Source organism: Salmo trutta, chromosome 6, assembly GCF_901001165.1.
Source record: "Salmo trutta chromosome 6, fSalTru1.1, whole genome shotgun sequence".
Lineage (NCBI taxonomy): Eukaryota > Metazoa > Chordata > Actinopteri > Salmoniformes > Salmonidae > Salmo > Salmo trutta.
The window spans coordinates 26,094,496-26,117,006 of NC_042962.1; the positions used below are offsets into that span (position 1 = coordinate 26,094,496).

Here is a 22,511-nt window from a genome sequence, read left to right on the forward strand (position 1 = left end):
ATGTGTCTCTACTGTTCCATGGTTACCGTTCCTTTCAAACGCATACTTGAGATGTTTAGGATTGAGGCTCGAGTTCCTCCTCACAGCTGTTGAGTGGACATTCCTACCAGTCCAGGACTTCTAGCGGGAACGTTCCACTGCAGAGTCCCTGCTGCGCCGTGCCCTCCCACACTCATTCATAGCAAGACATTTTTCCATCTCAATTCCAACAGTCACATGCTCAATTGCTCATGGTTATTTTCAAAGGGTTAGTGAAGGAGACATCCATCAAAACAGGTGACTTTACACATCTCGGTCATTCAAGTCATCTTGCTGGCAGCGTTGGTGATTAGCAATGAGGTCATACAATAGCAAGCGTGTATCCTTGACTACAGGGAGAAACGCCACGAAAATAAGTAAGATCAGTTTATTACCCTAATGGTTAAGTTACAATGGAAAACTCAAAAACACATCTCTCTCTCATATAAACTCTTAGCTGAAACATTTCTATTGGTGCGCAGAGACAAAGGGAAGTGCTACTCCTACACCATCCCACTCACTGTGCCACACACCATGCTGGCTAGAACCCACACACGCAGGCAGGCCGGCCGCTTGCCTTGCTGAACAACCAGGGCTGCAACTTGCCGCCGCTCCCGTAGCCCATGGGAGGCCCTGATAGGATACGCTCCGAGGGGGGGCGGCCCTTTCCCTTGCGATTGGCCACCAGGAAGGGGTTCTCGCTGAAGTTGATCGGCTGGGAGTCCACCAGAATCTCCTCTTCGTCTTCACCGGTAGGCGGGGCTTCTTGTCTAGCTGCTTCTTGATTGGAGGAGGTGATAGCGGGACTGGGAGAGTGCTGGGACATGTAGAGGGGCTCGGCCTCTGTGATCATAGTGGGACAGGACTGAGGCAGAGCATGGGGGTCCACGTGGTAGAGGGAGGTGGAGGGCTGCCCCAGGCCAAAGCCCAGGGGCTCTAAGGGGGCAGAACATTGGGTCTGCAGGGGGGCCTCCATGAAGGCAGTCACACAGACAGAGGGAGCGAACTGAGGAGGAGCCAGGGAGAGGGAGAGAGAGAGAGGGATAAAGGCATAGGAAAACGGAAATCAGAACAGAGGGATGCCGATAAAACACAGAAAGGGGGAGGGACAGAGAGAACTGAGGAAGAGAGAAAGACTGATATATAAAGACGATAGGGAAATACAGAGGAGAAGGTGGAAATACAGAGGAGAAGGTGGAAATACAGAGGAGAAGGTGGAAACACAGAGGAGAAGGTAAAGTCCAAGCTAGATAACAAGAGATGGAGACTGATCTCCACGTGTTAAGAAATGAGATAAAGACTGGTGGAAAAGGAGGTGGAGACGGATGGGATAACAGATATGAGGAGCAGTGTTGTGTAAAATGCTAAAACAGACATGCAGCTAATCTCAGAGTTTAACCCACTTGACACTCTGGTAGGCCAGATATCAGAGCCATCACACACAAAACCCATGTGTGACCAGCACATCGTGCTATCACCACGCTCAGAAAACAAGCCTTACGACACATCCATAGCCTAGTCAGCGTCCAAAATACAGCTGCAAACGTTCGGTAACTTTGCCAAAAGTCCCCAGGTATTCCGGAACTCCCGGATTCACGGATTTCCTGCTTATTCCCTTCTGATTCCGGGAATTTTCCAAACGGAATATCTGGAAAAATGTTCAGCCCTACACACACACACACACACACACACACACATCTCAAATACCTACCGTCCAGGTCGTGCACAAAACATCTCTAATGCAGAAGGGCTTTCAGTGTATAAGGGAAGAGCGCAGCCAATGTGCCAGTTAATTTCATCTGGGGAGAAGAAGATGAGGTTCTTGATTCCCGTTATACCAGAAGGGTTATCTATCCTTCTAGTTACGCTCACATTAACACTGGAGCAGCCTTCCCTGCCACCGCCTTTAATAAACCAAACGCCATCAGTACAGTTGGACAGAAGACACCTAGGCTCCAGTTTACTTCTTACATTAGGAACCAGGCCTCAATACACTCCACATACGGGAAACCAGAGAGTTCATTACAGAAGCAAACCACGATGCCGGCCTTCACGCGTGACTAGAAACAATACCGCACACAAGTGTGGATAAGGTCCTTGGATAAAACAAATCTTCTTTAACCAGAACATGGCGCCACAGAGTGTGTTCCACAGGCAACCACGTTTCGATCAACTCAAAACGTAATGGGCAAAATATGCCATGGCTTAAAGTCGGACGAGGCTTAGTTCCTTCAGAACTACATTGTCCCGGGAATTCCACGACAACGGCCTTGACATGTCGCGACAATCCAAATGGCGTCACTAAGAATACATGCGGTCCTGAATTGTGACGCGTCGTAGCGTCGTCTTGGCGGACATGCCGGTAAAAATGTCGCCTATAGTACTGGAGGTCAGTGGGGTCACCCGCTGGGGTGGAATGTGAACAAGTACCCGTTTGGCACAGGCTCGGAAGACAGTAGAAGACAGCTGGCCTGGGGGGGGGGGCCCCCGAGAGAGACGACCAACATGCCAACTAACGTTACCCAGCCGCCCTGGGTAAGGCTGGAGCCAAGTAAGGTTAATTACGAGACAATCCTGCTTACCGCATACTTTTAATGCCAAGAAGCACTAATAATCTTTTGGCTATTGGACCCAGTGGTCCTCATTCCAACTGTAATGCATAGCCATAATGCAGGAACAGCTGCAGGAGAGATATATATAGGTTTAGCGTTCGCAGAAAAGCCCCACGGCTTAGTACAAGAGCTTATAGGAGTCTAACCACTGTGGCATAAACAGAAAATAAATATCTAACCCAAATACCTCGAAATACAATAATAATACAATAACCATCCCTACTACAAACTAAGCAAGGGAGAGAAAAAAAACAGCAATTTTGTCACAAACTATAGCCTTGCCTATTAATTTATCTATGCAGACCCTAAAACAGTGACAGGCCTGAGACGGCCAAAGTCAGCACCTTGTCAGCTCATAAATCCTTAGTCCTTCACATCGTTAGCAAAATGGCTGCCGTTCACACATGGAGCCGGAATACAGAACTGACACAAAGACGGTCCAGAGAGCATCTCAATGTACTCGAATAGACGAAGGAAGGAAACGCACAAGAAATTAGAAAGATAGGATGACAAAAGAGAGAAAGACACAGAAAGTAGAGCACAGTCGACCCGCAGTCTGTCTGGCACTGTCCCTATACTCACTGTGGGCTGTGGGCTGGAGGGACCAGGGGTGCAGTAGCTCCACTCAGACTAAACTCTTCCAGGGACACTGACTGAATGACCGAGAACCCACATTGGGACACTCTCCCTCCCTCTTTCGCCCGCACTCCTCCGACTCCAATCTCAGCCAGGTTTAAAATAACCCCGAGCAGAGCCTGGGTGGCGTTGGGGGCAGCTGTCCCCCTCCCCCAAATCAACCCAGAGACTCCAGTGCTTTTTACTGTACCAGCCACCAACCATTTTGGCTGCATCATTTCCCTCCATCACGGCAGATGATGTACATTCCTGTGCAGCCTTTAGTTTTCCTTTGTGTACTCGCTCTTCCATTCGTCTGTGGCTTCTTTTTTTCTTTTTTTCTTTTCTTCTTTAGGCGATGTCTTTATGCCAAGGTGGACGCACCATTAACAACCTGCAGTGCAACAGTAATCGTCTCCAATTAACAATACAAATGGATCCTGTTCTTCATATCACAGAATTCAACGGAACGGTTAGGTTGCATTGTAGACGCTGTCGAGTCTTCGGGCCTGGCATACGCTAGACAGGAGGCCCAAGACATTGGCGAGAAACGCAGGAGTCAAAGTTGTGAACGTGGGGGCGGGGGTAGGGGGGGAAGTTTCAACATTCTCCCCCTGACCTCCAGAGGCACCTGCTTGGCCTCTGGTCACAGAGTTTCCCGGGAAGATAAACAGGGCAGATTCCACAGGGAGGTCTATTCTGGTCGCACTGGGGCCATTTCCAAGGTAGTCAGCAAACAAGTCCAGGCATTTCACAGCCTTAGTCAGGAATCACAGGGTATATAAGAGTTACCTCGTCATTTCACCGTAATCATCAAAATGGGGTTTGCATTACCCGTCAAGTAAAATCCTTAAATTGTTAACTTCAACTTACCCTGTTGACCTTCTGCAGAGAGGTGGTGGGCAGTGCGGCCAGCGTCCGGTAGTCCAGATTCAGAGGTCCAGTGCCCAGGTTCTGAGTGAACAGAAGGTTGAGTGTCAGACCTACTGGGGGGTGGGGGGGGGGGGGGTGAAAAAAACACTTCCTGTCATACTACTCTCATGTGTCACTCAGTAACTGACCAAAGCTCCTTCGTCATTACATAAATATGTATTGAAGCACAAGTTTCCAGAACATTCCAATCCAAATATTATAGTAAATTCTTCCGGACTGGAGATGTCCCCTCTCTGGCAGGGAGGTGGTTGGTTGAGCTGAGGACTCGGAGGCCCAGGGAATTTCAGTCTCACCTCGGTCTCCTCTTCTAGCAGGCGAGTGGCCTCCTCACGCTCCAAGCGCATGCGCTCCTTCATCGAGAAAAGGGGGAGGTGGAGAGGAGGACGACACCCAGCCACACACACACACACACACGTGTAATCATAGAGAATGAGGGTGAAATGAGTGAAGGTGGGATGGAAAGTGAAATAGGCAAAAAAGACAAACACGGAGAAATGAAGTGGAGGTGGGATGAGTGGAGATGGTGTATGGACGACCCAAACACATTGTGGGGGTAGGAGAAAGGGAGTGGGGGGGGGTAAGAAAGAAGATAAAAGGAGAGAAAGGATAGAATCCACACACATTAGAAAAGTGCTCTGTTTATTTGCCACAGTAGCAGCAAAAGCATGCGAGGGAGGACTTGGCTCCGTAGTCTCACTCACCACCTCTTCCCTCTCCCACTGGGACGTCTCTCTCGCTATCTCCACCTCCTAGGAAATAGATTTTAGGTCAAAATGTTTCATATTAACAGGCATCCATTCCGTTATGCGTTTGAGGAAACATATGCGCCTTATTTTGTTAATCACTTTGCACCAGCACCTTTCGTTATTCTTTGGCACGTGGATTAAATGTAGTATATTTTTGCATCTCGGCCTCCTTGGTTTTACCTCGTCACGGTTTGCGCACCGGCCACCATCCATTGTAGCCTGAGCGCAAACCTTCACACTGGATTTCTGCGTCATATTATTCTCACCTTCTGTAGGATGTCCATCTCCTCAGGACTCAGGTCTCGGTCTATAGAGGAGATGCTCTCCATGCTGTTCTTACGCACGATGCCCGCCGCAAACGGGTTGGCAATGATGCCCGGCGACGCCTGTGAAGACGCACAATGAACACGGTGTCCATTTTGAATCTGACTCTGCAACTGAGGGTCATTAACAACCCGGAATGGATGTCAGTTAACCTTACCTCTATGGCGGCAGCGTTGCCTGGGTCGAAGCCGTCACACACCAGCATGAACAGGGTGTCTCCCACGGCGCGGAGCACGCGCACGGCCTCCGTGTGGGTCATGCCCAGCAGGCTGTGGTTGCTCACCTCCAGGATCCGCATGCCCACCAGCAGACGGCCGTCTCTGGCCGCTGCACCGCTGGAGCTCACCTACAGCGGGCAATGCAGGGGGGGGGGGTAAGGCAATACCACGAATGGGAAAACCCATCTACACTGGGGTAGTGGTTGACCCGGTGAGAAAGACAAGACGTAATGCCTAAAAGGTACCTTGGATATGAAGATGCCCTCATCGGTGGCGTCGAAAGGGTTGCCAGCGTGGCCTTTGGCACCGCCACGTATGCTGATGCCCAGCTTCTCTCCAGTCTGCTTCTGGATCACTATCTCCTGTATAGGGACACATAGATCAGGATATGGGACTGTGTGTGGAGAAGGGGACAGAAGGTGTGTGTGTGTGTGTGTGTGTGTGTGTGTAAGCTTATTTCCGTGTACATGTGTTGAAGAAACGTCACCTGCATCCCGGGCGGTGAGGGGTCCCTGCGTACCAGCATGCGGATCTCCTGCTTGTTGGAGAGCAGGGCTTTAACGGCCTCCTGGTGGGTGGCGTGGCGCAGGTCGATGGTGTTCACCTCCAGTATCCTGTCCCCGACCCGCAGCCCACTCTGACACGCCAAGCCATGCGGGATCACCTAGCACAGGCAGACAGAGGGTGAGATACACAAACCAGGAAACACGGGAGCAGGGAAAATATATATATGAGAGAAGAGAGAGAGCCAGCGAGCCACCTTTGAGATGAAGACACCAGGCTCGCTGACGCCAAACGGATGACTGGCATGGTCGCTGCCTCCCACGATGCTCAGTCCCAGAGGGCCGCCCGCCTTCACCAACATCACTTCCTGTCAGGAGAGAAGTGAAGCGACTAACGTAAACAGTGTTGTCTATAAAGGTTTATTTTAGGGACTTTGACTAGGACAGGGGCACCAGAAATACAGTATCTGGAGCAAAACACCACAGACAGTGTTCCAACAGACTAATACCAAATACACATTTCAACTCAACACCTTACCCAGAGAGCACCCTACTTGACAAGACCACAAACCATCTATGGAACTATCATATCTACTTGTAAAATGAGACTAGACACAGGCCTAAGCTCTTAGTCAATGGAACGGACTCAAGTTGTTGGCATTATTCACTCTGTGAATAATACAGCATTTCACTGGGCCCCACTACAACATCCTAGCATACAATATTTAACCTAGGTTAGGACTAAGTCTTCGTACCGTGCGCCATCGTCTCTGGAGCTGGAGAGCAGTTGAGATAAAAGGCCAAATGAGAAGGCATTAAAACTAGACTAAATCTGAAGGTCCTTCATGGTAACTATCCACCCCCCTCACCACACTGTACCATCTTCCCTCTCTCCCTCAGTCTCACCTCGATGGGGTACTCGTCCTGCAGCGGCCGGCTCATGTGGGTCCCGTGGGGCGAGTCGTCGTTGCCCTCCTCCTGATCGGGCGAGTCGGAGGGCTCTGGGGGCGGGGGGGAGTGGGCGCGGGCGCGGGACAGGCCCGGGGAGCCCCCTGCGGCGCCCGGCTCGGCCTGGTCGCGCTCCACCAGGAGGGCGATGGTGGGGGAGGTGCCGGTAAGCAGCGCTACTGCCTGGTCATGCCTGGCCTCTGTCATGTCTACACCATTGATCTGAATCCAACGGCACAACCAACGAGGGCGGGAATCAGTAGGCTGACTGACCAACCACAGTGTTTGACACTCAGGGCTGGAGGCTCGGTGAGGGCCGACAGCTATGTGTTCAGACTCATATCATTACTGATTAGACGAACATCACGTTGCCATAAAGCTGCGTATCATCACTGTAAAATAACTCTCAATCATCGCTCAATTTAGTACATTGAGATGTACCGTACCAAAGCAAGCCTGAGTGTTTGAGTGCATGTGTGACTGTGTGTGTGTGACTGTGTGTGTGTGTGAGAGATAACTGAAGACACCAGGAGCCAACACCCATACAAAAGAAGGGAGGCAGCCGGAGAGAGGAGAGAGAGGGAGAGGCAGAGGGCAAGCTAGCAGAGAGGAGCTTCTCCTGGGAGCTACAGTAGGAGAAACCCTTTCTCCAATATTCCAAAGTCTAAAAAGTAGTCCTAAAAGTCCTGTCAACGCAATATACTATATTTAAGACTTATGTCCATACTATCCAATTGCCTTGCTCACTGAAAAAACAGAGGGCAACATCCTATGATGACTGCCAAATGGGCTGATTGAGTCAGCAACGGCAAGGAGAATCGTTAATACTTCTCTACAGGGCCAGGCCGAGTGATACAGCTCCATCTCAGTACTGCTCCTAGACCTGGTCTTAAGCTGCAGAAATGGTCAACTATCCTATTACTTGGCAGGGGGAATTTGAGGATGGGTTGCAGTCTGTAAACTTACATAAACGAAGTCCTGAGTGATTGAAGAAAAAGGGGCTGATTGGTCCAAGTGACAAACAGAAGCCAGCACTGACCATACAGTATCGGCTCTTACCATTGGCTGATATGCTTACTGTGGCTGCTGCTATGGTAATACATGCGGTTACCACGCCAGCCGTCCCAGAGTGTCCGCCCACACCCCCACCCTCACACCCAACAGGCAAGGAGACGCATTGTGCATTAGTGGCCATGCAGAGAGAGAGGGAGAGAGGTGGCGAGAGCACGAGAAAGAGAGAGGGGGGAGAGAAAGAAAGAAAGCGTAAGAGAGAAGCAGAGAGTAGGTAGGAACAGAATCATTCATGGAGCCATTCTATGATCCCCCCTCAAATAGGAGGAGAGAGAAGAGGATTTGGGAGAGAGAAAGAGAAACGGTTATGATTCAGAGAACGAGACAGGAGTAGCCACAGGAGACGGGGCCACCGTACCACACCGCACACAAACGTGACTGAGGTTAACAAAATGTTGAGATTGAATGAGTCCAGATTGGTTCAGGAAAAAAAACAAAAACAAAAAGCTGGAGGAGCCTGTACAAAATCATATCAAGGCCCCATCTTTGCAGCCAATGGACCATGGTCATAGGTATGGGCATGAGGGTACATGCAACTCTGGCAAGACCGTGCTACAGAATGAGAACACCACTACGATGCCAAAGAAAAGAGCGGCGCACAGTGAAGCAGCATGCAGCAGGAACCTTGGCTTCAGCTCTCAATCACATACACATCCGCTAAGGTCATGTTAGTCCAGCCGCCGCGTCCCAAAATGGTTCCCTATTCCCTATATAGCTCACTGCTTTTGACCTGAGCCCACAGGGAATAGGGTGCTATTTGGGACGCAGCCTAGATGGGCTGGCAGCAGCGGCACAGGACAAGCAGAGGCCCAATTCTCTCAAGTGGGATGAGTGTTAGTTGTGTTTGTTTTGGAAGTAGCAACCGGTGTGTGCGCGCTTGGTTGTCCAACGTGTGTGTGCTTGCTTGGTTGTCCAACGTGTGTGTGCTCGCTTGGTGTGTTTTGCAGGAAGTTGACACAGACCGAACCCAATTTAGTCCAATTCATTTTTAGACAGGACTAGACTTGGTGATCATAACAGTGTAATGCGGAATACTTTGCTGCAGTAAGTTCTGCATGATCCCTTCACTAAACGTGAACAAATGGAAGAATAGGAGTGGGAAAGAGTTGTCTTTCACTATGGCTGATCAAAACCATCTGCCACAGTTACAAAAAGAACAGGCAGCCTTCATTTCAACATAGTTGAATGCACTCACTATGCAGTAAGTCACTCTGGAAAACAGTGCTTGCTAAATGACTAAAATGTGTATGTTAACAGTTCAACTAAAACAGTGGCATGAAAAATCGAAGAATTTAACTGAAGACAGGAGGAGTGCGAGAGAGAGGCGAGAAAAGCATGGGTGAGGTCCCAAATGGCTCTATTCCCCGGTCAGAAATAGTGCACCACACAGGGAATAGGATTCCATTTGGGACGGCTCCATGGGGGTTAAAAACAGAGGAGTGGAGCAGTACTCACGGTGATGACCCTGTCCCCGACGCGGAGCGTGCTGTCTCGGTGGGCCGCCCCTCCCTCTGCGATACGGGAGATGTAGATCCCCTGAAAACACGGACAGAGTCAGGAGACCGATCATAATGCGATGCCCTTCGGTTTAACCTACAGTGAGGTGTCTGCTAGCTGTGTGACCTGGTCAGCCGGGGGGGGGGGGGGGGGGGGGGAGACTGGTGCAACAATGCCCTGCTAGCTCCATCAGTGCCAGTCAGTCCATTCTGGGACGGCGGTTACCACAGGGTCAGCAGGGGACGTCCCGTAACGACTAAATATAGCCTCGCGCAGTTATATTCATGGTCACTAGTCTAATGCTGCTCGCAATAGTTGGCTTGGGCTTGTTCAGAAGTATTTCTGTGGTGGGTTGTGAGCACAAGAACACCATAATGCCTTTTTATTACACTCCACTACCAACAACTACGCAAACAAACCCAATATTTGGCTGAAAACGTATACAAAATATTGAGAGGTCGCACTCAACAAAAATGGTAATAATTCTATCCTACCGCAGTAAAATAAAGTTCAGCGGTGGCTAAGGCTACAGACCAGGAACACCTCATGGACAACAGAGTCGCCACTCACTGTGACACGGTGACCCTGAGCCCTCCAGTCCCTTTGCCTGAAGAGGAGAGTTCCACAAGCTGCAACGACGACCAAACTCCTCGTTGGACTTTACAAACCATCAAACTTCATTTGTCACATGCGCCGAATACAACAAGTGTAGACTTTACCGTGAAATTCTTACTTACAAGCACTTAACTCTTCTTGAACTGCGCTGTTTGGTTAAGAAAACATTTACCAAGTAAAGTAATAATAAAAAGTAACACAATAAGAATAACGAGGCTATATACAGGGGGCACCAGTACCGAGCCAGTGTGCGGGGGTACAGGCTAGTTGAGGTAATCTGTACATGTAGGTGGGGGGTGAAGTGATTATGCATAGATAAAACATCATGTACACGTGCAGACAAAGTGCAGGCCTACTCCTAGCCCGCCTCAACAGAGACCATCTCGATCCATTCCAGAAAAGGCACATGACTTACAGACTCCAGCGGTGAGCATCTCCGTTTCTGTCCGTGGGCTGCCTGGGCTACGGGTGTCTGTTTGAGACCAGTATTGCACAGGACATGTAGCCATGAATGTGGCCAATGCGGCAGCCCCCCCAAAAAATACCCACATGCCAGTTACACAGGACCTATCAGGGTGTCAAGGCTCGCTAGTCATATCGGTCTCCTTGGCGACGGCTGTAAAACGTCAGGAGTGGAAAAGTGGCTGTCAGAATGATGGAAACCTTGGAGGGGTTGAAGGCTATGACTGGGCATTAAACAGAAATGGGTAGGAAACGTACCACTCCGGACTAGACTTCTCCCTCTAACACTGTAGCTAGTGTAGTTAGAGGGTGCCGTTGACTTGTGAAGTGGGACAGCCTGACACCACACACACACACACACACACACACACACACACACACGGTGTTTCACCACGAAGGGATTAAATATTCATCAGGGATGAAACGGCGCCCAATATTCCTCCACCACACGACCTAGATATGGGAACTCTACGGCATGTCTCACTGTGTCTGCTGTACACTAAGGACGCGTGTCTCTCTCACCAAGTCCCCCGTGCGGTAGGCCGTGGAACCCTTGCCCCCGGCGATGCTGAAGCCCAGGCCCTTGTCGTTGCGGACCAGGCAGGTAGACCGCCTGTGTCGGGGGCCTGCTGGGGAGCTGGCCTCCATGCAGAAGGGCAGCCCGCTGGCCCGTCTCTCCCGGGGGAAGTAGTCGTCCTCGGGCCTCAGCGGCGTGGTGGTGATGGCGTTCTCCGGCTCCACCATGTGCTCCCGGATGACGCTCATGGAGACGGCGGTGCCAGAGCTGCGCAGGGCTTCCACCGCCGTGTGGTGCTCTGCCCCCTGGAGGGCCACGCCGTTCACCTGAGAGGGAGGGAGCGGAGACCATGGTTCACATGGCTCTCTCTACAGTCAAAAGGCCTGTTCATGTAGACCATGGTTCACATGGCTCTCTCTACAGTCAAAAGGCCTGTTCATGTAGACCATGGTTCACATGGCTCTCTCTACAGTCAAAAGGCCTGTTCATGTAGACCATGGTTCACATGGCTCTCTCTACAGTCAAAAGGCCTGTTCATGTAGACCATGAATGCAACATCTTATCGTGCGTGCACAGACTTTACCTCGAGGAGTTTGTCTCCCACTTTGACCCCAGCCCGGGCTGCAGGTCCGTCCTCAGACACCCTGGAGATGAAGATGCCCTGGAGGGACAGACAGACAGGACGGACTCTAGTACACAGTCACAAGTACCAATAGGTCCGCAGAATAGGAAAGCATCCCAAATAGTACCCTGTTCCCCATGTAGTGCACTACTTTTGAACCAGGGCCCCGTAGAGCAGTAAATGGGGAATATGGGACGCAGCCCATCTGTACATTTAGGAAGTGTCCACAGCGGTCCTCGGCCCTCACCTCATCATCCCCCTTGTAGGGTGTGGATCCCTTTCCTCCGGCTATGCTGATGCCCAGACCCCCAGTTTGCCGTAGAATGGTCAGGTTGTGCTGGAAATGGAGGAGAGGGGGTCAGCGCACTGAGTGGAGACGCCCCCGTACAACAGCCCTATCGTCAGATAGACAGGCTGGGACAAGAGGGAGGAGGACTGCGGCATTGACACAGACTAGGGACAGACAAGACAAGACAGGGGCTACTCTGGTCTCAGGGCTAAACTCAACTCAAGTGTATGTTGAATGAGGGGGGGGAAAAACAAGAGCGTGCTGCCTTGCATCTCACATTGCAGAGTAGCTATTAACTTATCAAAAGGCTGCCATTTTGGAGTAGAAGCAGGAAGAAAGCAGTATCATTAAACGGTAGTACTAAACTAATTACCCATCATATCACAATGCATTGACATTAGCCCAAAGACACATAGTGAAACAACTGGACAAACAACTGGACAAACAACTGGACAAACAACTGGACAAACAACTGGACAAACACGTATTCCTTTTGACATAAAAACAGTTTGACACTAGCACGGAGGTGTGTATTTGGGGAGGGGGCTGTATGTAACACAATACTATGTCATGGAACAGTCACAACGGGGGGGGGGGGGGGGGGGGGGGGTACACACGAGACACTACGAATCATAACATGTATGGGTCTGAACTGGGTGTGTGAATGCTGTCCGCGCAAGCCATGCAGAGTGGGGGGGTGAGGGTGAAAGATAAGTGGGAGCGAGAGAGGAAAGAAAGAGTTGAGTGAAAGTGCTGCGTTGGGGGGGGGGGGGGGGGGCGCAGCGGAGGGTGATTCCGTTGGGTCGTCATGCCAACCAATCCACAGGCATCCTCACCAGAAGTGCAGTCACTCACCAAGGATTCCTCCACAAATCAGAGCCACACAATCACTCCATTATGAACAGTGTTACTTCTTTGAAGGTCATCTTAACCAAATGAATGATCAAAAATACTTTTATGCCATTACTAGGTACATACCACCATGAACAAATTACCAAAATGATTGAATTTCTTGTGGAAGAATGGTGTCGCATCCCTCCAATAGAGTTCCAGAATCTATGCCAAGGTGCATTGAAGCTGTTCTGGCTCATGGTGGCCCAACGCCCCACTGAGACACTTTTCGACTAACACCAATGTTACACTAGCGTATACACTTACGTTATACTGGGGAAACTGTGTTGTTTCCATAGCTAGGGCTGACAGTGAGGACTTGTGAAGAGCAGAATCAAGAACCTTGCTTTGTGAGAAGGAGTTAAAGTTCACATTTAGCCATTGTTAGGTAAATACCAGCTGAAAAGTACCAGTGGTCTGGCTTTGACCCCAAGTAGGAGCAGGTCTGCTGGAGTCATGGCCCAGAGACACGTGTGCCAGCCCGCATAGATGGAAACAGAAAAGTCTGAGCCTTCTGGGTAAAACATCGGGGGAAATCCTGAATGGAAATGCACCACGCATGTCGACGTTTCCTTTATTTTGGCAGTTACCTGTAATGCTACCGCTCAAAATGGCACCATCCTATCATTTCAAAACGAACGTTCATAGAATGAATACAGAAATAGAAATATCCATCCCAAACAATGGACATTTAACCAGAATCGTATTTACTGTGTCGGGGGTTTCACATATCCTTGGTGTCTCTACTCAATGTTAAGTTCTGAACAGAACCGATAAGCTGCTTGGTGGTTCTTGAGCTATTCATCCGTGCAGATCATTGAGCAAAGTGCTTACACTCTGGACTGAAATCACTGTACAGAGCCAGGCGGAGTCCCAAATGGCACCCCATTCCCTACATAGTGTGCTACTTTTGACCAGGTCCCTATGGGCCCTGGTCAAAAGTCGTGCCCTATATAGGGAATAGGGTGCCATTTGAGACGTAACCCCGTGTGTGTCTCTGTCATACGTTGGAAGATGGACGGTGTGGCACCAGTGGAAACGGCTGGTTTTAGCATACCATTCAACTGTTATTTCATGATGCACGTGTTCCCACAAAAAGGTACGCAATTATTTTAGATAACTTTTAGAAGACACATTTGTCCTGGTTAGAATCTGTGTGGGCCAGATCCCGGCTAGTGCCTGGTGAGAAACTAAAACCTGAAAGAAGACGGACCTCCTCCATCACAGACAGCAGCACAAGCAGCCCATTCACTCCAGGGCCTCTCAGCCTGAACAGGGGGATGAAGAAGAGGAGAAGAAGAGGGGGGGGGAGGAGGAGCCACAGCGTGGTAGAACCCGACAATGGGGTAGGACGTCATTGAATGGTAACCACAGATTTTCCGCAGGTAGAATCTACCCACCTTTCTTACAATTCGTATAACCTTACTGTTACAGATATCATTTGAATCCTAAAACCCTCTGTCCATTTTAGTCCCCTTCAAGTTCTGTTAGTCCGCGTCGAGTTCTATCACGCTGGTGGTCCAATGGAGAGTTGTGGTGAGCATTTCCCTGGCGATTGGCTTGGATTAATCATGGATTTTTGTGGGCTGTTTTTTAGTTCCCCTCTGAGAGCCAGCGGGTGGGTGAATGGGTGAGTGAGTGGGGGAACGAGAGAGAGAGAGGGGGGGAGTGGATGGATGGAGTGAGAGAGAGTAAGTACAGACCTCTTCCTCCTCAATTCGAGCAGGCTCAATCAGCAGATTATTGACTTGATCAAATGACACCCCCTGTTAGGACAGGAACCAGCGAGAGGCATGCGGATTAGTGAGGCCAAAATAACTAAATATGCACACAAGCATACTCCAACCAAAACAAAAATCGGATAAATCAAAAACAGAACACCGCACACACACACACATACAAACGCATCAAAGAACAGTAACACACACACACACACACACACTCAGCCACAGGGATAAACCCAAAAAAGATCATATCCACTATTGTATAGCGGTTGAACTAGGGACTACATTTGATATGGCCAATTTCATCGCCAGTTGAGGTCATTTGAACAGTGGCAACATCGGTCACACACATCACTCACTCCCCAGCCACCAGAAGCGGAAGCAGGCAGGGGTGGAAACTCGAGACCCAGGATGAGGTGAGTTACAGGCCACACGGGGAGGGGCAGCTTGTGTTCAGAAAGAGAAGCGGGGGAAAGAAAGCAGTGGCTCCCAGCGTAAAGTTCCCTCCAGCCTATAGACAGACACCACAGGAAACCCTGTTCCCCTTTAAAGTCATTTCATTTATACACCTTCTACTACGCAGCAGTCTTTTTTCCCAGACTGATTACAAAACATGATTGACAGGAATCCGATCATTATATCCGAACACCTCCAATCAGCATTAGATATTGTATGGCTTTGCATGTACTCCAAGTGATTGTGTTTGCAGAGCTAAAAAAGCCTCAGACAAAATAACTGAAAAGCCATTGGCGCGTTTCCCTTCAATCTGCAGCAAAACGGTGAGAGATTGTTCCGTGCTCTAGGTGTACATTTAGCATAAAGCGGTTTGTCTGGGTCTCAACATTTCCACCTCGGCCAAGAGGAATTCTGGATGGTCGGTAGACAAATCAGGCACCACACGCAGACATACACACCATCATTCAATGCATGTTATTCAGCAGCGCTAGTGGTGATTCCGATTAATAAATCAATTCCAATACAATAAATGGTCTTCCGAGTCATACATTTCAAGAGCCATATCCACACACTCTGACTAAACACACAAATGTAGGAAAGCAGGTAAGGGACAGTTCATTAACCAATAAAAAAAAAAAACACAACAGCAGACAGCAAATGATATGGAGAGAAGCGTAGTACTGAGGTGGGGCAGACAAAGTCATGGTGAAGGAGGCCAGCAGGAGGCCAGCATAGGAGTCTAGTGCACAGCTGATGGGGGTTGGGGGATTCATCATTTAATACACCGTCACTTTTTACTAAGCAGATTTGTTGGGTATTATTGATAAGTAGTCCTTGAGATGCTCTGAGGAGCCACAAGAGGGAGCTCCACTCTGAGCAGTCTGGGTAGTGTGTGGATAAAATAATATATGTTTGTCCAAAAAATGGCACCCTTTATAGTGTACTACGTTTGGACCAGGGATTTAAGGAGACATTTGGTACACAGCCTTTGACTAAAGGAGTGAAACGTGTCCATGTCCGAAGCGTTTAAAACAACGGACACCTGACTTGGTGTGCGCTGGCCGTCCGTTCGTAAAACCGTCGGCCTGTCCGACGACATTAACAAAACGTTTATCAAATACTGTTAATGAGGAAGTCCACGCGTTAGTTATGTCTTTTATCAAGTTACCGAATACCGGATACCGCAGTCTGTGAACGTAAGAACGGAACCTGCTTGTGTGGGACAGAGAGAGCAACGTAAAAGCACAAGCGCAAAGCCATAAGACAACTCCCGGCAAACATTCCCGGCAAACATCCCCGCATCCATTGGTTTGTTTTTCCTATGCACAGCAACACGGCATGCAATGTCATCTCCGAAATCCAGTCCAGACCAAATGCAGGTTGCACGGTGACAGAGCGACGGGGAGCTTCTATGCACTTGCGTGTCCAGGGTGTGCATAGAGGCGAGCTGCAGGCCACTAACATGTCAGCGTGAAGAGAGAAGGTGTGCAAGAGCTTCATTCAACTGTCAGCTTCATGAGGCAAACCGCGAAAGGGAAAACTAGTCCGTGGCTGTCCTGGCTAATTTGAAATTGGGATACATGGTTAGGGCGTGGAGTTTCACGTGACCAGCTGACCCCTGTTAGTCTAGTGAAGTTATCAGAAAAAACACGAGGGCCCTGAACACGATAGCTGCATGATATGATGGTGTGTACGTTTCAGTTTTGTACTACTACTCATTATAGACTATGTACATACTGTAAACACATGTTCTCTACCCCCACCCCACCACGAGCCCAGGTTACCTTGACCGGCTGCAGGGAGGAGTTGGCATGAAGCAGACTCCTATCCTCCAGCTCTGGCTCTTCTATCCTGTTGTGGCGCTGTGGAGTTACCATACACTCATCCCCTTCCTCCTCCTCCTCCTCCTCCTCCTCCTCGGGGGCAGTGTGGTGCGAGGCGGGGTGTTGGGCCAGGTGAGCGTCGGGGCTGAAACCCTGCAGTAACGCGGCCACCGCCTCGGGTTTTGGCAGCTTGGTGATCTTGAAGTGCTTCTTGTAGTGCGGCGTGTCCTTCCTGATCAGACGCTGCTTCTCCGTGGGGAACTGGGGCCTCTGTTGTTCCTCTTCGTAGCCGTGTGGGACCCCATCCTCGCCCTCCTCATCGTCACCATTCTCGTCCCCACCCCGGTACATGGGCTCCTCTGCAAAGTGCACCGTGGGCTGGTGGGAGAGGGGATGGTGTGAGTGAAGGGAGAGAAAGAAAGAGCAGGAGGGAAGGGATCGTATTCAAGACGAGGACATCTCTCAAGTTTCTGTTATGCATGATTAATTAATTGACCTGACCAGGAGAAAGTATATAACTAGGGTACATAGTTTTTCCTGGCCAAGTAAAACTCCAGGTCTTAAAAAGGCAGCTCCAGTACTAGGAGGTGACTAACAGACTGTCATAGTAGTGAAACTCACCTCTACGTACTCCACCTCCATCTCATCTAGCTCCTCCTCCTCCTGGGGGCCACGCCCACCCACCAGGTCTGTGGTCATCAGGCCCCGCCGCTCTTCGTGGGAGTTGGCCGAGGCCGTGCTGTTGGACGCCGCAGAGTCGTGGCTCTGATTGGACAGATCGCTCAGCCGCTTCTCCTGCAACCACCAATCACACGGCGGGAATGGGAAAAACAGAATCCTGGAGTGGTGACCAACAGGTAACACTCAGATTCTGTCAGAACGTTACACAATGACCCATGACGCCGACTGCCCAGAAACAACCCACTTCTTACTTGGGATACACAGGCTTTACTTTGCGTGTGCGTGTCCCAAATGGACCCTGGTCAAAAGAAGTGCACTATAAATGGGCAATAGGGTGACATTTAGGACGCAACCTTTTATTTATATTTGTGCTCATGGATCTCAAGTAGGGTGCCATGTAGGATGTCCAGTGGCGTGTTGGTGATGTGTTGTACCTCAGCACCAGGGGACTCCGTCTCTCCATCAGCTCTGGACGTGTAGGCCTCGTTCCTCCTCTCCTCAATCACTTTCTTCATCACCTTCAGCTCACTGTGGTGCGGTGTTGCCCGCCGCTGGAGACCCTGCACACACGCACCAGTAAACTCCCCAGACTGTCTACAGTCAATTACAGACAGTCCTCCTCAGGCAAACAGTAAATCAAGATCCAAGGACAAAGTAGGACCGATTTGTGACGCTGCCGAAACAATGACTGATTGTCTGACTGGACGTCCTCTCCATCATGTTACTTTCACCTGATGACATGTCAGATCAGAGGTCACAGTGGGAGAGGAATGGACAAGGAAGCGCCGTTGAGAGCCAGCCATCGAGTGCTTCACTACAGAATGTGTTGGCTCGCGCAGCTCAGGAGTCACGTGAACAAAGCTCCTCATCAGCGACCGGGGTTCAATCCCCACGTCCACCCTTCCCCACTGTTACTCCCACCGGCCCGTATCCCCCTCGCATTTCATAACGGTCCAAATAAAGTGGCAAAATAACCTACAAAATTTATTTAAAAACAAAGCGTATTCATTCTCTCGTTACTCATTGTGTATTATGTACTACTAGTGTTATAATTTGTCTCTCTGCATTGTTGGGAAGGGCCCAATAGGTAAGCATTTCATTGTTCGTCTACAGATGTCGTTTGTGAAGCACGTGACAAATACAGCTGTATTTTGATTTCTCTTACCCTGCGCTCCGCGGCCGCCTCGTCGTCCTCCGCCTCCTGCTTGGTGGTCTCCTCCTGGAACTGGATGACTGACACGCGGTTCAGATTGCTGTCTGTCCAGCTGTCGTCCACACTGTTCTGGAGCAGGTTCTCTGTAGGGAGAGACCGGATCGAAGAGAGGGACCGAGTTACAAATCAGGTCGGACCTTCCAACAACTAACAAGATAATGAATTACTGGATTGTTTTGATGGTACAGGGGATGAATGGATGTTAGGAGAAGTGATGTTAGGTAACTAAATCTGGGTTGAGCGCAACAGGAGAGCGAGAAGGACTCTGGGTAATAAACACAGGCTACGCTTCCAATAGTTAACATTAGACGACAGCAGGATAGATGAGCATCGTCACTGGACTCAAACGGTCATCGTTATGAAGCAGGGAGCTAACGGGCGTTTACCGGCCTGCTTCGTTAGACGTGTAACTGTGACCAAGCGCCAGACGCTCCCATTCACTTCAATGAGACCTTGGCGTAAGCGGCACAGGTCCAGGATTTTATTTTCAAGATCTCGATGCACAGCTCACACCCGAGAACAATTGATCAAGTGGCTTTGCGCTCTGCTCACGTTGGTCAAATGTTACACTTCCAGCGTAGCAGGTGAAACGCCTACCGTGTAGCCCTTATGTTAGAGGAAGTGAAGGAAAGAGGATATGCAGAGAGAGAGAGTGAAGAGAGAGGTAAAGAAAGTCTGTAAATAGTGAAAAAAACCTAGGACAAAGATGAGAACAGAGGTAGTGAGAGAGGAGGAAGAAGATCGTGATGAAGATGACGGCGGCGTAAGGCTAACTCACCCAGGCTAGAGGAAGGCTGCTGGGGTAGCAGGTAGCAGGTGAGCACCTTCTCCCCGGTGCTCTCCTCATCCTCCGTCTGGAACTTGAGCATGGGCTGGGACTGGTTCTCTGCCAGCCACATGGCCTTCAGGTTGAGGTTGGCCAGGGCAAACGGCAGGTTCTGTAACCTGGGCACACCACACAACACCGTCAACAACATGGACTCAACATATGGAAAGTACTACTCTGATTTAGAAGAATACATCCGGTGTGGCTCAGGTGGTAGAATATTGCGCTGGCAACGTCAGGACCGTGGGCTCACTGCTGAGGCCCCTCCTATGAAAATGTACGCACGCCCTGCCATAACTCGCTTTGGAAACAGCGTCTGCTAAACGGCATATATTACATTACTATTCAATTGTAAGGCTTGATAAATGTAAAAAAAATCAAGCGAAGGAGCGGCGATACTAGATATAAGAGTGGATCGCACCAACGCCACTGAGTTGCGGGACCTACATGGGAGGCGTAGCGGGGGTTACCTGTTCCCTGCCACGTCTAGCACGTGGAGCTCGGTGGCGTCGGCCAGTTGGGCAGGCAGCTTGGCCACGCGGTTGTCCCTGAGGGAGAGCACGTTGAGGCTGGCGCAGCCGCCCAGCTCATCAGGCACGCCGCCCAGCCGGTTGCGGTCCGCATTCAGGTTGGTCAGCTTCTTCAGCTTGCCCAGCGAGCGAGGCAGAGTCTACAGAATCAAACATTTACACATTTCATTAATATTAAAAATAATGCATCTCAAGGGGGTTGTTAAAATTAAAAAAGGCAATGAACACATTTGTTCTGAACCGAAGAAACTTGGTTATAAACGCAGTGGTTCTGTACCTGTAAGAGGTTCTCGGTCAGCACGAGTTCAGTCAGGTTCTCACACTCTCCTATGGAGTCGCTCAGGTGGGTCAGTCGGTTCTGGTCCACTTTCAGGATGGACAGCTGCTTCAGAGAGCCTGGAGAAACAACAAACATCGAGTCACCCGGGTAGTATTCAGTAGCGCACGTCGTAGAAAAATGTTTTGTAACGGAAAATGAAAACGTGTTTATTGGACAAGCTCAGGTCCCTTTTTAAGTCAGTTATTGCCTGTTTGGCTCATAATGAACATGAGCAAGCTTTTATGTCAGTTTACTAGCATTATTTCCCCAATAGGGGGCGGTGTGGTTCTTCATGATTCAAGTGCATTACCTTCAATTGCATTCAGGCAACGATAATGTCCATGGGTCTACTTATTGGTAAAAAAACAGACACCTTGGCAAAGAGTACTTTTTAAAAAGTTCAGTTTGACAATGAAGCTACTGTGTAAACCAGTTCAGGTGAATAAGGCACTGTACAAAGGGACAGAATGCCATCAGTTAATCTTTTCTCCCTCCCTCCTTCTCACCTATGCTGTCAGGGACCACCTCCAGGAGGTTTTGTGTGAGCAGCAGGTCAGTGAGGGCCAGCAGGCCGCTCAGCTCCGAGGGCAACTCCTCCAGGCGGTTCTCTGACATGTCCAGACACACCAGCCTCCGCAGGTTCCCCAGCTCCTAACACACACACACACACACACACACACACACACACACACACACACACACACACACACACACACACGCACAGCAACGGAGTTTAGTGTGAATACTCACTCAAATGTACGTGATGGGTTTCATACTGAGCAACGTTCTGAGTCTAAGCGAATAAGATGGGCATAGATGATGAGCCAGGACCATACTTACTGGTGGCAATGAGGAGAGCTGGTTACGGTCCAACCACAGCTCCCGTAGTTTAGGGAGAGCACCGAGTGTGTCTGGCTGTTAGAGATAGAGAGAGGGGAAAAAGAGAGAGAAGGTAAACAGAGGGCATGATGTATGTCATCGTTGCTCTGCTTTGTGACGCGAGGCCAGGCGACCAGGTGTTCTGAGCTAAAGCGAGCGGGAACAAACACGCAGCATCCACTTAAATATGCATCATTTGGGAAGAGAAGAGGATGGGTGGCTACATAAACACACATCATACGCCCCAAATACCCCCATTCCACTCTGGTGTCCCCCATTCCACTCTATATATGCACGCCCGCGCACTGTTCCCGTTGGCTATGCCCATACACCAAACAGATCAAAGCATGTTGCTATCCAAAACAAGATGGGTCCTGTTCCAATTCAATTTGAAAAAAAAAAAAAAAAAAAAAAAAATTATAAAACATTCTTTATCCCTGCAGGGCAATTCACTTTGAGCTCTAAAAAAAGGCATTGGGAATCAATCCCAGATTACACAAAACCTGTGAAAATGACCCCAGACTGTATTTGAGTGATAAATGACATTAAAAAAGACTTAGCATCCCTGTCAAAGCTGAGCAGTGTACAGTATATGAAAGGCTGGGTGTCAGGCGGTAGCATGACGTCAGGTTGTTTGCTCAGCCTACGCCCATGTCAGCTCAACAGGCACTGTTTACCCTGTCCCAATGAGAAGGCTAGCCAGGCAGGCGTTCCCATGCTCAAACAAACAGGACTCAAGGGTACAACTATGGGTATGTTCCAAATGGCACCCTATTCTCTTTATAGTGCACGAGGGCCCATAGCGCTCCGGTAAAAGTAGTACACTCTAAATATATATCTATATATTTATATAGGGAATAGGGTGCCATTTGGAGCTTGTTCTTACCAACACTTCCAGTTCATTGCTGCCCAGGTCCAGCTGTTCCAGTTTCACCAGGAAAGAGAGCGACCTGGATAAGAGAAACAATCAATCATAGAAACCCTGAAGTAAATGGGGACTACTGCATAGACACAGTCTTGTCGAAACACACTGAGTTTTAGAACAGATTTATAATCTATACAGAAACGCATCAAGACGACATCTGGACTGTTACAGTCAGGACCAGATATGCTAAATCACTAACCATTACGCCCCAATCTTTCACACGCAGTCACGACAAGCCAAGCTTGTCATTCACA

The 22,511-nt window shown here is 49.6% G+C and overlaps 1 protein-coding gene across 14 annotated transcripts in view; it reads right to left on the reverse strand.

Moving 5' to 3' along the window:
- scrib (scribble planar cell polarity protein) overlaps positions 1–22,511 on the reverse strand; it is a 101,600-nt gene that overhangs the window by 13,581 nt on the left and 65,508 nt on the right. For 10 of the 14 annotated variants that reach the window (XM_029755931.1, XM_029755940.1, XM_029755935.1 and 7 more), the window contains exons 6-28: positions 22,219–22,282; positions 21,294–21,368; positions 20,960–21,104; positions 20,412–20,530; positions 20,075–20,274; positions 19,557–19,723; positions 18,731–18,861; positions 18,000–18,125; positions 17,506–17,679; positions 16,846–17,262; positions 14,585–14,647; positions 11,949–12,038; positions 11,663–11,740; positions 11,085–11,405; positions 9,444–9,524; positions 6,876–7,139; positions 6,227–6,337; positions 5,954–6,130; positions 5,712–5,828; positions 5,406–5,594; positions 5,191–5,310; positions 4,472–4,927; positions 4,119–4,199 (exon numbers count right to left, since the gene is read on the reverse strand). In XM_029755931.1, coding sequence (XP_029611791.1) covers positions 4,119–4,199; positions 4,472–4,927; positions 5,191–5,310; positions 5,406–5,594; positions 5,712–5,828; positions 5,954–6,130; positions 6,227–6,337; positions 6,876–7,139; positions 9,444–9,524; positions 11,085–11,405; positions 11,663–11,740; positions 11,949–12,038; positions 14,585–14,647; positions 16,846–17,262; positions 17,506–17,679; positions 18,000–18,125; positions 18,731–18,861; positions 19,557–19,723; positions 20,075–20,274; positions 20,412–20,530; positions 20,960–21,104; positions 21,294–21,368; positions 22,219–22,282 — 3,766 coding nt within the window. The remainder of the gene's footprint in view (positions 1–4,118; positions 4,200–4,471; positions 4,928–5,190; positions 5,311–5,405; positions 5,595–5,711; positions 5,829–5,953; positions 6,131–6,226; positions 6,338–6,875; positions 7,140–9,443; positions 9,525–11,084; positions 11,406–11,662; positions 11,741–11,948; positions 12,039–14,584; positions 14,648–16,845; positions 17,263–17,505; positions 17,680–17,999; positions 18,126–18,730; positions 18,862–19,556; positions 19,724–20,074; positions 20,275–20,411; positions 20,531–20,959; positions 21,105–21,293; positions 21,369–22,218; positions 22,283–22,511) is intronic. The other 4 variants (XM_029755942.1, XM_029755944.1, XM_029755941.1 and 1 more) reach the window with 3 other exon arrangements.